Here is a 15,115-nt window from a genome sequence, read left to right as displayed (position 1 = left end):
ACTCAGCTTTTGAGGAGGAAAGAACTTGGCTAAGAAAGCCTTGACTAGCTTATCCCAAGAGTTCAGGCTGTCTTTAGGTTGAGAATCCAACCATATTCTAGCTCTGTCTCTTACAGCAAAAGGGAAAAGCATGAGCCTGTAGACTTCAGGATCTACTCCATTAGTCTTAACAGTATCACAGATCTGCAAGAATTCAGTTAAGAACTGAAAAGGATCTTCAGATGGAAGTCCATGAAACTTGCAGTTCTGCTGCATCAGAGAAACTAGCTGAGGTTTCAGCTCAAAGTTGTTTGCTCCAATAGCAGGAATGGAGATGCTTCTTCCATGTAAATTGGAATTAGGTGCAGTAAAGTCACCAAGCATTCTCCTTGCATTATTATTATTTTCAGCTGCCATCTCCTTTTCCTGTTTGATAATTTCTGACAGGTGCTTACTGGTTTGTTGTAATTCAGCTTCTCTTAGTTTCCTCTTCAGAGTCCTTTCAGATTCTGGATCTGCTTCAACAAGAATATTCTTGTCCTTGCTCCTGCTCATATGACAAAGAAGAGGGTACAGAAAAATAATAATAATAGAGATCCTCTTTTTTTTTCTTTTTTTCTTTTTTTTTTGTGAGTGAGGGAGAGGTGTTAGTAGATGAATAAACAAATAGAAGGAGATGAGAGAGAAGAGAATTTTCGAAAATTATTTTTGAAAAAAGAGTTAGTGATTTTCGAAAATAGTTTTTGAAAAAGGTTAGTAGTTTTCGAAAATTAAGATTTAAAAATTGAAATAATTAGTTAATTAAAAAGAAATTTTGAAAAAGAGGGAGATATTTTCGAAAATTGGAGAGAGAGAGAGTTAGTTAGGTAGTTTTGAAAAAGATAAGAAACAAACAAAAAGTTAGTTAGTTAGTTGAAACAAATTTTGAAAAGATAAGAAGTTAGGAAGTTAGAAAAAGTATTTTGAAATCAAATTTTTGAAAAAGATAAGATAAGAAGATATTTTTGAAAAGATATGATAGAAATTAGTTTTTGAAAAAGATTTGAATTTTAAAATCACAATTAATGACTTGATTCACAAGAAATCATAAGATATGATTCTAGAACTTAAAGTTTGAATCTTTCTTAATAAGCAAGTAACAAACTTGAAATTTTTGAATCAAAACATTAATTGTGATGTTATTTTCGAAAATATGATGTAAAATTAAGAAAAATATTTTTGAAATTTTCGAAAATAACTAAAAAAAATTGAAAAAAGATTTGATTTTTGAAAAAGATTTTGAAAAAGATAAGATTTTTTTTAAATTGAAAATTTGATTTGACTCATAAAAACAACTAGATTTTAAAAATTTTTGAAAAAGTCAAATCTAATTTTCGAAATTTTAAGAGAGAAAAAGGGAAAGATATTTTTTTATTTTTGAATTTTTATGATGAGAGAGAAAAACAAGAAAAAATGATGCAATGCATGAAAGTTATGGATCAAAACAATGAATGCATGCAAGAATGCTATGAATGTCAAGATGAACACCAAGAACACTATGAAGATCATGATGAACATCAAGAACACATTTTTGAAAAATTTTTAATGCAAAGAAAACATGCAAGACACCAAACTTAGAATTCTTTAATGCTTAGACATAAAGAATTCAGGAATGCATATGAAAAACAAGAAAAGACACAAAACATGCAAATGCAAAGATCAAACAAGAAGACTTACCAAGAACAACTTGAAGATCATGAACAACACTATGAATGCATGAATTTTTTCGAAAAATGCAAGATGAACATGCAATTGACACCAAACTTATAACATGACTCAAGACTCAAACAAGAACACAAAAATAATTTTTTTTTATTTTTATGATTTTCTAAATTTTTTTTTGGATTTTTTTTTTCGAAAATTATTTGTAAAAGAAAAAAATAAGGATTCCAAAATTTTTAATATGAATTCCAGGAATCTTGCCATGTTAGTCTAAAGCTTCAGTCCAGGAATTAGACATGGCTCACTAGCCAGCCAAGCTTTCAATGAAAGCTCCGGTCCAAAACACTAGACATGGCCAATGGCCAGCCAAGCTTCAGCGAAATATCAGAATATACTGCTCCTTACTTATCAAATATGTAACTTGCCTCTATGCTGATGGTGTGGAAGCCTCAGTCCAAAAGAATTTAGACATGGCTTTGCAGCCAGCCAGGCTTCACATGCTTCATGAAACACTAGAATTTATTCTTAAAAATTTTGAATAAATTTTTTTTTTCGAAAACAGGTGAGAAAATTTTGAAATATTTTTGAAAAATTTTTTGAAAAGAAAACAAAAAGAAAATTACCTAATCTGAGCAACAAGATGAACCGTCAATTGTCCAAACTCGAACAATCCCCGGCAACGGCGCCAAAAACTTGGTGCGCAGAAATTGTGATTACACTTTGATTATGTAAAATTCATCACTCTTTCTTTCCCTGGTAATGGCGCCAAAAATATGATGCCAATACCATGGTTCACAACTTCGCACAACTAACCAGCAAGTGCACTGGGTCGTCCAAGTAATACCTTACGTGAGTAAGGGTCGAATCCCACGGAGATTGTTGGTATGAAGCAAGCTATGGTCACCTTGTAAATCTCAGTCAGGCAGATATAAAATAGTAATGGGGTTTTCGAAATTAATTAATAAAATAGGGATAGAAATACTTATGTAAATCATTGGTGAGAATTTCAGATAAGCGAATAGAGATGCTTTCGTTCCTCTGAACCTCTGCTTTCCTGCTATCTTCATCCAATCAGTCTTACTCCTTTCTATGGCTAGCTTTATGTGATACATCACCATTGTCAATGGCTACTTTCGGTCTTTTCTCGGGAAAATGATCCAAATGCCCTGTCACGGCATGGCTAATCGTCTGGAGGCATCACCCTTGTCAATGGTTTCATCTTATCCTCTCAGTGAAAATGGTCAACGCACCCTGTCACAGCACGGCTATTCATCTGTCGGTTCTCGATCCTGCTGGAATAGGATTTACTATCCTTTTGCGTCGGTCACTACGCCCAGCTCGTCATAGTCATTCAATCATTGAATCCTACTCGGAATACCACAGACAAGGTTTAGACCTTCCGGATTCTCTTGAATGCCGCCATCATTCTAGCTTACACCACGAAGATTCCGATTAAGAGATCTAAGAGATACTCATTCAATCTAATGTAAAACGGAAGTGGTTGTCAGGCACGCGTTCATAGGGAATGATGATGATTGTCACGTTCATCACATTCAGGTTGAAGTGCGAATGAATATCTTGGAAGCGAAATAAGATGAATTGAATAGAAAACAGTAGTACTGTGCATTAATCTTTGAGGAACAGCAGAGCTCCACACTTTAATCTATGGAGTGTAGAAACTCTACCATTGAAAATACATAAGTGAATAGAGGGTAGGCATGGCCGAGTAGCCAGCCTCCCATGGAGGTCTAGAGATCTAAAAGTGATCAAAAGATACAATCCAGGATCAAAAGATATCCAATACAATAGTGAAATGTCCTATTTATAATAAACTAGCTACTAGGGTTTACAGAAGTAAGTAATTGATGCATAAATCCACTTCTGGGGCCCACTTGGTATGTGCTTGGGCTGAGCTTGAGTGTTGCACGTGTAGAGGTCCTTCTTGGAGTTGAACGCCAGCATTTGTGCCAGTTTGGGCGTTCAACTCTGGTTTTGGATCCTTTTCTGGCGCTGGACGCCAGAATTGGGCAGAGAGCTGGCGTTGAACTCCAGTTTGCATCATCTATTCTTGGCCAAAGTATAGACTATTATATATTGCTGGAAATCCCTGGATGTCTAATTTCCAACGCAATTGGAATCACGCCATTTCGAGTTCTATAGCTCCAGAAAATCCACTTTGAGTGCAGGGAGGTCAGAATCCAACAGCATCAGCAGTCCTTCTTCAACCTCTGAATCTGATTTTTGCTCAAGTCCCTCAATTTCAGCCAGAAAATACCTGAAATCACAGAAAAACACACAAACTCATAGTAAAGTCCAGAAATGTGAATTTAACATAAAAACTAATGAAAATATCCCTAAAAGTAACTAGATCCTACTAAAAACATACTAAAAACAAGGTCAAAAAGCGTATAAATTATCCGCTCATCACTTAACAATAACATGTATACTCAAGTGTTACAATAATTTAGCACACATATACCTAATCATGATTTGGTATATGAGTCGATAGAGGAGAATGTCGAATTATCAAATTTAGATCTTGTGCACTATTTGCAGACGATTGCTTAGATCGCAAGAGAGAAAGCGTTTCATCAACATTCATACTAGGAGAAGTTTGTTGCAATATAAGTTTCACAATATCTTCCAATCCTTGCAGCCGTTACTTATAGTGGTCTAATTCAATTTTTAAAGTTGTTATCTTCTCTTCACTTTGTTTTTTGATTTCATCTATTTCTTTATTTTTCTTAAGAGAAATTTTTGTAATAGTTCTTTCCAAACATCGAACTCTTCTTGGATTCTCTTTACCAAACACTTTTTAAAATGCATTGGTAGGAGTTTCTCCAACTTCTTGAAAATCATCAAGTTTATCCTATACACACAAATATATTATATGCCTATTTTTAGTGATAAAAATTCAATGAAAGAATGATCAATTTAATCATAAAAAGATTAGAGCCTCAAATTGATTCTCCTAAAAAAAATAAAATCATAGTTATATTAGTTATTCTATCATCTAAATAATCACACATGTCATAGATCATTATGACCCTTATAATCTAATTCACAAAAGGACTAGCAATTTTATTCATTGTTATATCTTTTTAAAATTAATTTGAAACATCTAATATTTAGAAGGGCAAACCAATACACGATAATATTTTAGAAATAATTTTAAACATTTATCCTATATATTTCTAATTATAAGTGATATAAATATGAATATCTTATAATTAATCCAACAACCTATTGATAACTAATAAAGGCAGCAATCCAAAATAGGCATAAAACAGCCATAAAATAGCAACTGAAATAATAACCATGTCAGCCATAAAACAGCAACCACGACATTCATAAAACAGCAACTATGACAGTCATAAAATAGCCATAAAGTAGCAACTAGAATAGCAACCACGACAGCCATAAAATAGTAACTAAAACAGTAACCATAACAGCCATAAAACAGCAATTAAAACAAGAAAATTATAGACTAACTTACAATAGCAACTTGTGTTTCTACGTCAAGTATTTTTCCTTTTAGTCCATTCTGAGTTGCAACAAACATTTTAGCTTGATTTGGTTCCTCTTTGTTCTCTTTTTTCTCATGATACATACCAAGATGACAATTATAAAGTTATAACATACTAAAATTAGGTAAAAATCACGAGTAGAGAATTTTAACTCAAACATGACCTTACAAAAATCAACACGCACTCTTGCAAAATTGATTGGCCCCATTTTATGCCTCTATTGTTGCTTCTCATGATTTTCAGAATTTATAACACACATGCACTACAAAAAAAAAGGTCTATGGTCACGGTGAAAAACCGTGACCATAGCTAGTGAAAAGGGTGACCATAGGTCTATGGTCACGGTTTTTGACCTATGGTCACGGTTTTTCTGCCGTGGCCTATTCTCTCATGGCCATAGACCTATGGTCACGGTTTTTTTATCTATGGTCACGGTTTCTATGGCCACGGTTGTAATGTTCAAATTCTGGCACTTTAGGCCACGTTTTTTTACCGTGACCATAGGTTAATCTATGGTCACGCGATAAAACCGTGACCATAGCCCATCTATGGTCACGGTTTTGGCCGTGACCATAGCCTCTATGGTCACCCCTTCCCAAAACCGTGACCATAGCCCTATCTATGGTCACGGTTTTGGCCGTGACCATAGCCTCTATGGTCACTCTACCTAAAACCGTGACCATAGCCATATCTATGGTCACGGTTTTGACCGTGACCATAGCCTCTATGGTCACCCCTTCCCAAAACCGTGACCATAGCCCTATCTATGGTCACGGTTTTGGCCGTGACCATAGCCTCTATGGTCACTCTACCTAAAACCGTGACCATAGCCATATCTATGGTCACGGTTTTGACCGTGACCATAGCCTCTATGGTCACCCCTTCCCAAAACCGTGACCATAGCCCTATCTATGGTCACGGTTTTGGCCGTGACCATAGCCTCTATGGTCACTCTACCTAAAACCGTGACCATAGCCTCTATGGTCACCCCTTCCCAAAACCGTGACCATAGCCTTATTTATGGTCACAGTTTTGGCCGTGACCATAGCCTCTATGGTCACCCCACATGAAAACCGTGACCATAGCCTTATCTATGGTCACGGTTTTTTACCGTGACCATAGCGTCTATGGTCACCCCGCATTAAAATAGTGACCATAACCTTATCTATAGTCACTGTTTTCACCGTGGCCATAGCTTATCTATGGTCACCCCTCCTTAAAACGGTGGCCATAACTTATCTATGGTAACTTGTTTTATTTTATAAATTTTTTTAAAGCATAATCACATTCCAAAATGATGATAATCACAAAATAAATCTAAGAATGAGAAATTCAATAAATGTAAATCATAAAAGTTTCATTAAAAAGTAGATATCCATTACAACACTAATCAAAATAGAGTGTAATTTATCCATTACATGTATTATCGAATAAAATCTCTTATCAAAATGTAAAGAAGACATCAAAATAATACATTTAGATAACCAAAATCATTATAAGACCCATCCCATCTTATATTTGTATTGAACATATTTTCTTCACATCATATCCTCCTGCTAGCAAAAGAAATAAAGAAGTTAGAACAGAACAAAAATATTTTTGATGATGCATGCAGTGCAGTTGAGTAATGAATATGGAGCACAAGTTAAGTAAGTCAATCAATATGAAAATTTCAACCACTAAATAACAAGGAGCATTTGCATGTGGTTTTGAGCCATTTGGTAATGTTTATATGTTTTTAATCTATCTTTGAGTGGAACTTCAACTCCCCTGTTGAAGTCGCTTAAAACTGAAAAAAATCCAGCACAAAGAAACAACCGCAACCAAAATAGAAGCTTAAAAAACAAGGTAATACCGAAATACTATTATTAGCTTCCAACCCATCAAACAAATCAAGTAATCAACACCAGCGAAACAGAAAAACCAGATTGAGTGTGAAATCAATAGACAAAGTAAATTTTAAAATAATAATAATACTGATTGCTATATATTACTGAGTACTAATTCAATGCTGATTGCTACCCCTTCACCTTCATGTATTATTATTGCTTTATCTAATTTTCTATACCTTCTGAAGAGAAACAATGGTAGGTTATGCATCTTAGTTCGTAATTAGTTTCTTACCCTTCTATTCAACACGTGCTCATGGAGCCAATTAGCCAATAAAATCAACAATAAAATTAACATCAACAACAATCAGGTACTATTAAGCAATCAGCCACTATTAATTTAACTACTCATTTTGACAGTACTTACTTCCATATCTTTTGACACATGGTTCGATCCCAGTGAAGGAGGAATGCTTCGCCTCGCATCATTTGGTGCACTACTTGCATCAGGCGGAGATTGTTGGGCAGCTTCTATCATTACTTGCACTTGTTCCGCACTCATACCAGGATTAACTTGTTGCAACACCGTTTTGATCAAGCTTGTTAAACCATCCAACTTGGAAGTCAAGTTATTTTGATTTTTTTCCATAGTTGAAACCACTTCAGCATGTTGTTGTTGCATTTGTCGGATTTGCTTATCCTTTTTAAGAGAGGATTTTGTGACTGATCGACCATAGAAACGAACCCTACCATGTCTCTCCTTTCCAAACACCGTTTGAAGCGCTTCATCATCACTGTATCCAGCTTGCTTCAAATTTTGAAGATGTTCCTATTACACAGAAGGAAAATTGTAATAAGTTCATGTGCGCATATGCTGAAAATAAAAAAAATGATTTACACATTTCTTTTAGTGTACATTTCTACGAAACTAAACAACTCACAATCGTCTCTTGTGTTCCCGAGTCAATTTCTCCTTTCTTGTTAGTACGAGTTACAACAAACATCTCAGACTGTGATGGATCTTCATTGCCCTCTTTTTTTGCACGCTACAAAGAAACCATCAAGGTTACTCGAAGTCAACACAGATGAAGTCAACATAGACGACATGAAAGATGTAAAGATACTTAAATGCGAAGTACAAATATGATACCAATTCAGCGCGTACTAATTCAAAACTAACTGGTCCCATTCGATGATTCCATTTTTGTTTGGATCTATTTTCACGATTTTTCTCAGAAATAACCTACATATTGTTGTAATACAAAAATACATAAAGTTAGTTAAATACACAATACCATTAATAAAGCCAAGAAAGTTGTGAAAATAACTTACTTTGATGATATCAAGACTCCAAAATTGAACTAATTTCCTAAAATGCAGTTCAGGTACAGTAATTGGACGATTTTTCATCATCTCTCTGAATGAGCTGTACGGTGTATAGTGATATTTTTTTATCCGTTTCTTAAATTGCTTCCATGACTCTCCAATGGTATCTATCACCCAAGGCTCAGCATCACTTGGAATTTTATATTTAGACTATGAATAAACAGTGAGTTATGTTATTTTACCATACAATGCTAAGCCTAATTGTAAACAATTTAAAAAGGAGAATGGTCTAGTTACCTTTGCATAATCCAACATTGAAGTTTTAGTCTCACTTGAAACAGCTTGCCAACTAGTATATAATAACGTGACCAAATTAGAGTTTCTTGCAAGTGTACCTAAGAATCGACTAAACAATTGAACCTGAGTCTTTGTTGGGCCTATAGGTCTGCCGTTGCACCATGTTAACTCTATCTGTGTCTCCATAGCATGAATATGCTTGAGTTGGGTGGGACCACGAACTTTTTTATTTTTGGTACCTATTTCCAATGTCATTACTAGAGAACATTAACAAGAATACTAATGAAGTAAATAAAAGAGTAAGCAACTAAATACAAGAGTTAGGTTGATGTCTTTCACTATTTGCTATTGAAAAAAAAAAGGATAAAGGCATTACCGAGTTGACTGTCACCACTATCACCAACACTTGGATTGTGATCATCATAATCATATTCATATTCTTCATCATTTTCATCCAATGATATCCCATATTTTTCGAAAAATTCATCCAAAGTCATAGCCGGGATAAGAGACTCAATCTTATGTTCTTCTTCATTGGCATATTCTTCATTCGATTTCATCATTAGCATGTTCTTATTGGTCGGCTTCTTGCTTTGACCATCAGCTTCATTACTATTCATCTTGGGTTTATCATCTTCCACCTTTGAATTCTTCATTGGCACCTTCTTCCTAGACGACTTCTTCCCACTTTGACCCTCAATTTCATTGGCTTTCATCTTGACTAGATGATTTTCTTCGTTGCAGTTCTTTGTTGGCATCTTGATTTGATCCTCATGGTCTTTCATTTTTGTTATCTTCTTGGTTGCCATTTTGCTTTGACCTTCATCGTCAACTCTTGTCAGCTTCTTCTTTGGCATCTTGCCCTTTTTCATTGTCTCATGTTTACTACTATCCCCACATGCAGCTAAAACATGTTCCCTTTTGATTTGAAATTGTTTTAACAATGCATAAGCACTCGTGAATTGTATTTTTCCTGAATTTTTCACTGGACTCCTCATCTTCAAGGGACTTCTTTGTGACTCTATTTGTGATAGGGTCCTTAACCTTTTTCTTTTGGGATTTCCTTCATTGTTCATCCTGTATAAAAAAAAGTCAAATAAAGCATCAACATAATTCAATTGCATGAAGGAGAAAATTAAGTAAACAAACATTGAGAGGGCAGGGTCGAATCCCACGGAGATTGTTGGTATGAAGCAAGCTATGGTCACCTTGTAAATCTCAGTCAGGCAGATATAAATTGATAATGGAGTTTTCGAATAATAAATAATAAAATAGGGATAGAGGTACTTATGTAAATCATTGGTAGGAATTTCAGATAAGCGAATGGAGATGCTTTTCGTTCCTCTGAACCTCTGCTTTCCTGCTATCTTCATCCAATCAGTCTTACTCCTATCCATGGCTGGCTTTATGTGATACATCACCACTGTCAATGGCTACTTTCGGTCATCTCTCGGGAAAATGATCCAATGCCCTGTCACGGCACGGCTAATCGTCTGGAGGCATCACCCTTGTCAATGGCTTCATCTTATCCTCTCAGTGAATAATATGCTCACGCACCCTGTCACGGCACGGCTATTCATCTGTCGGTTCTCGATCATGCTGGAATAGGATTTACTATCCTTTTACGTCTGTCACTAACGCCCTGCAATCGCGAGTTAGGAGCTCGTCACAGTCATTCATTCATCGAATCCTACTCGGAATACCACAGACAAGGTTTAGACTTTCCGGATTCTCTTGAATGCCGCTATCATTCTAGCTTACGCCACGAAGATTCTGATTAAGAGATCTAAGAGATATTCATTCTAGCTTAATTCATGTAGAACAGAAGTGTTTGTCAGACACGCGTTCATAAAGGAGAAGGATGATGAGCGTCACACATAATCATCACCTTCATCACGTTCTTGGGTGCGAATGGATATCTTTAGAAGAGAAATAAGAAGAATTGAATAGAAAACAGTAGTACTTTGCATTAATCTTTGAGGAACAGCAGAGCTCCACACCTTAATCTATGGAGTGTAGAAACTCTACCGTATGAAAATACATAAGTGAAGGTCCAGGCATGGCCGAGATGGCCAGCCCCCTAAAACGTGATCAATAGTCTCCTAAGATGAACAATGGGTTAAAACTGAGACCAAAGATGCCTAATACAATAGTAAAAGGTCCTATTTATAATAAACTAGCTACTAGGGTTTACATGAGTAAGTAATTGATGTATAAATCCACTTCCTGGGCCCACTTGGTGTGTGTTTGGGCTGAGCCTAAGTGTTGCACGTGCAGAGGCCATTTGTGGAGTTGAACGCCAGTTTCTGTGCCAGTTTGGGCGTTCAACTCTGGTTTTGGATCCTTTTCTGGCGCTGGACGCCAGATTTGGGCAGAAGGCTGGTGTTGAACGCCAGTTTACGTCGTCTATTCTTGGCTAAAGTATGGACTATTATATATTGCTGGAAAGCCCTGGATGTCTACTTTCCAACGCAATTGGAATCGCGCCATTTAGAGTTCTGTAGCTCCAGAAAATCCACTTTGAGTGCAGGGAGGTCAGAATCCAACAGCATCAGCAGTCCTTCTCAACCTCTGAATCTGAGTTCTGCTCAAGTCCCTCAATTTCAGCCAGAAAATACCTGAAATCACAGAAAAACACACAATCTCCTAGTAAAGTCCAGAAATGTGAATTTAACATAAAAACTAATGAAAACATCCCTAAAAGTAACTAGATTCTACTAAAAACATACTAAAAACAATGTCAAAAAGCGTATAAATTATCCGCTCATCAATTGTAAATATTTGTTTTTCGCTTGTTTATTTGTTTTTGTTTTTAATTTTTTCTTTTATTAGCTACTATGAATTCTCACCCTTGTTGCTTTAAGTTTGGTTCCAATGTTGTTGTAAGAAATGGAAACTATAATGAAAATAGGCATCAAGGTTGGAAGAATCAAAGATGGGAGGAGCCACAAGGATTTGATCAATCCTCTTGGCAATAACCCCCTCCAATGCGCTATAACCAACAACCATTCTGTGATGCATACCAAGACAACAGTTATGGTGGACCTTTTCGTGACAACCAACCTCCACCAAATTACTATGGTCAAGAGCCATTCCGAGGTGCGTACCAAGATGATAGATGTGGTGGACCCCCTTGTAGTTACCAACAAGCTCCATCATATGCCAATGAACTACCTCCTCAACATAGCTTTGAACTACCATACTCACAAGCCACCCACAACCATTCACCTCCATATGACCCTAAACCTTAATCACCCCAATTCCAATCCAATTACCCCCAAGAACCACCACTTCCATATGCACCATGTCCATATCCATCGACCTAAGAATCACAGGCTCGCCTCAAGGAAACAGTAGATCAATTTCATGCAACCCTTCATCAACTGGAGCAAGCAATAAATCAATTACCTTCCAGATGTTCGGACACTCAAGGAACACCCATGGCTTCATGTGGAGAATCTAATGAAGAACGTAGCATGAATGAGACACTAAAAACTCTGGTGGACAGTAAGGAGCATGAATTTATACTGGAACAAGTGGAGGAAGCCGGAATTATTGAAAAGGAAGAAGTGGTCAAAGACTTAGGAGATGCAAAACGTCCATAGGAAAGCCCAGTCATAGAGCCCCCCTTCTAAGGAGTTTGAATTTGATGTTGAGGAGGGTGTACAACCTCCAAGGCATATCATGGTTGAAGACTTTAAAGGGGATGATCAAGAGATGGATTCAATCATTGATGAATTCTTATCTACATTTAAATCCTCTCCCATTGGACTTGACATGGAGATTAAAGAAGAAGAATAACAACCTCCCATGCCCTTGGTGAACAATGAAAAAGAGATCGAATTGGAAGAAAGCTACCAAGAGGAAGAGGTTAAAATTGAAGAAGCTTGCAAGGAGGTGGAAGTTGTCAAGGAAGAGCTCAAGGGAATGGAGCTGGAAATCACCTTTCCAAAGTTGCTGGAGACCTCTCCCCAAAGCCATCACTGTCCATTCCTTCATTCAAGTGGGTAAATCTTTCATCTCTAAGCTTAATTAGCCCACTTGAATATGCTTTGCTTGAGACGGATGGGCAACTTAGAGCTCTTTGTGGCTATAAGAGTAAGAGGGAGATGGTTAGTGGCAAGAGTTGTCATGCAAGGTTCAATATGGTTGCATGCTCCAAATTGAAGTATAAGGGTTGATATAATTCTCAATTGAATGGGTCTAGAAAATTATTTTGATGTCTCAGTAAGAATTTCGACTGTTCACCACCCAAGTGGAAAAATGATGATCAACAAGAAGACGGGTGCAAAAGCAAGGTTTGGGACCCCAGAATTCATTCTAGCAATCAACACTCTTGGGGTCTTGTCACTTGCTTTAACTTGCTTGAAGGCTTTATGCAAATAGTGTGGGATCCCGGAGGCTATTGGAATTGCAAACATTGGTGGAGATTCCTGGATGAGTTCAAGCACAAGCCACCATAACAAGGAGCTCACCAAATGTCCAACTTAAGGACTCTAATTAAAAGTGCTAGGTAGGAGACAACCCACCATGGTATGATCGTTCTTTTTCAGTCTTAGTTTTATTTTGTTTTGTTTTATTCTTAGTTTTATTTTATTCTATTTTTCTTAGTGTTCATTCATAATGTCTGCATTAGCATCTGCATTTCGCATTCTGCATACTGCATAAAAAAAGAGGGGGATCGACGCGCAAGCGTCTACGACGTGCAAGCGTCTACGACGCGCACGCATCATTTGTGTATGCACAACCAAACAGAGAGTGGCGCGAGAGACGCGCGGGAGGGGTGCATGAAGCACAAGCCACCCCACGCGTACGCGTACGCGTCCCCTGCAGAAAGTGCGACCCACGCGTAAGCTTCAGCGACGCGTATGCGTGGGGATGAAAATCAGCGTAAAAATCATATGAACAGAGAGTTGTGCTGCCCCCACGCTGGAACTGTGCTAGAGGCACAAGGTCATCCACGCATACGCGTCTCTGACGCGTGCGCGTCCTTTTGCTTCCAAGACCACCCACGCGTACGCGTGGGCGACGCTTATGCATCACATGGTTAATGCAGTTTTCACGCGCACGCGTGCCCTGTGCACGCGCGTCGCGTCCCGTTTTTAATTTCCCTCCCATTTCTTCTCTCTTTTCTCTTTCTTTCTTCCTCCTTTCTTACTTTCTTTTTCTTCGTTTATTTACCTTTTCATCCTTCTTCACTTTCATTCTATTTGTACTTAATTTATTTGCATACTTTCATTCGTTGCATTTTAATTTTTTGCATATTTTTATCTCCTTTTCTAAATTTATTATTTTTCCATTGGTGTTAAATTTTCTTATTCAACTGTTACATCTTTTCTTGAATTATTCTGGTGCTTCATGACTTGTTTTATTCTGATTGGGTATTATTATGCATAAGTCAATACTAATCTTTTATGATACTTGCATTCCATTTGCATTGCTATGCATTTACACTGTCTTTCATTGCCCACACTCTTCTCCCATTATTGCAATTTTTGCACTGTTGATACGCCAATTGCTTTTACTGTTTTCTCACTTGCATGTTGTAGCTACCATGTAACTAAGACTCTCATTATTTGGCATTAACCCAACCATATTTTAAATTGTTTTCTATCTTTGTTTTTGGGTTACTTTTCTTCTTTTTCCTCTTCTTTCAGGATGGCCACCGAGGAAGGGAAACAGAAAACTTTCACATGGGGAGACAGACAAGTCCATCTGCACAATCTTTGGAGAAAAGCGCCAGTTGGAACCACCCGTTCACTTGCACATCTTAGCATGCACCGAGGACTGTGCAATCTTTAAGTGTGGGGAGGTCGATACCGATCTCCATGGGTTAGTTATTTCCTTCTCAACACCAATGTTTTATTTTCTTTGTTTGTTCATTGTTACATTTACATGTTTGATTGCATATTTGCTTGATTTTGTGCATATTTTACCACCACTTGGTTAAAGTAATATTTTCTTTTTCAAGAAACTTTTTATAGCATTCCACTAATTTGAATTAAAATTTTTATTAAACTTGTTTGAAGAAATATTATTTTGGAACATGGTTTAGAGCTCGAACACACAAAACCTGTGAGATTTTGAGCTTATTTGATTGGTTGCATTTTATCAACCAATATTTTATTTTTGGTGTGTGTTTTTCTCTCTAAAATTGTGATTTTTGTCTTGCTTGATTCTATATTTCCATTGTTTAACGTATACATGCACTTTTATGATTGAGGCCTTTGTTTCACTAAGCTTACATACCCATATGGCCTTACCTTTCATTATCCCTTGCAAACCAATTTTGAGCCTATTATACCCCTTTGTTCTTTACTTTAGCACATCATTAACTTTAAGCGGAAAATAATAATGTCCTTAATTTGAATCCTTGGTTAGCTTAGACTAGTGACAGTGCTCACAAATTAAGTGTGGGGAAATTGGGTTTGCCAATATTTGGTTTGAGAATTGGGT

At 36.8% G+C, this 15,115-nt stretch overlaps 1 protein-coding gene across 2 annotated transcripts; it reads right to left on the bottom strand.

Annotated features, from left to right (window-relative positions):
- Positions 1-6,538: 6,538 nt before the first annotated feature.
- On the bottom strand, positions 6,539-8,323 carry LOC112779758 (uncharacterized). 2 transcript variants are annotated; one of them, XM_025824094.3, is made up of 4 exons: positions 8,187-8,323; positions 7,978-8,082; positions 7,464-7,865; positions 6,539-6,763 (listed from the first exon to the last, which is right to left on the bottom strand). In XM_025824094.3, exons 1-4 carry the CDS (start codon positions 8,223-8,225, stop codon positions 6,746-6,748), a joined length of 564 nt encoding a protein of 187 aa, XP_025679879.1. In that variant the 5' UTR covers positions 8,226-8,323; the 3' UTR covers positions 6,539-6,745. The 2 variants fall into 2 exon arrangements, with proteins under 2 accessions (XP_025679879.1, XP_025679880.1); XM_025824095.3 differs by having other exon boundaries at positions 6,539-6,760.
- Positions 8,324-15,115: the final 6,792 nt, after the last annotated feature.

Source organism: Arachis hypogaea, chromosome 19 (assembly GCF_003086295.3).
Source record: "Arachis hypogaea cultivar Tifrunner chromosome 19, arahy.Tifrunner.gnm2.J5K5, whole genome shotgun sequence".
Classification (NCBI taxonomy): domain Eukaryota; kingdom Viridiplantae; phylum Streptophyta; class Magnoliopsida; order Fabales; family Fabaceae; genus Arachis; species Arachis hypogaea.
Note: the sequence above shows the minus strand (reverse complement) of the source record. Positions and strands in the feature narration are given on the sequence as shown.

Bases quoted from the DNA above. Each gene is read 5' to 3' on its own strand.
- LOC112779758 (XM_025824094.3), bottom strand. From the start codon at position 8,225: ATGGGACCAGTTAGTTTTGAATTAGTACGCGCTGAATTG. The intron at 8,083-8,186 runs GTATCATATTTG...GTTTCTTTGTAG, and splicing joins AATTAGTACGCGCTGAATTG to CGTGCAAAAAAAGAGGGCAA. The intron at 7,866-7,977 runs GTGAGTTGTTTA...TCTGTGTAATAG, and splicing joins CGGGAACACAAGAGACGATT to GAACATCTTCAAAATTTGAA.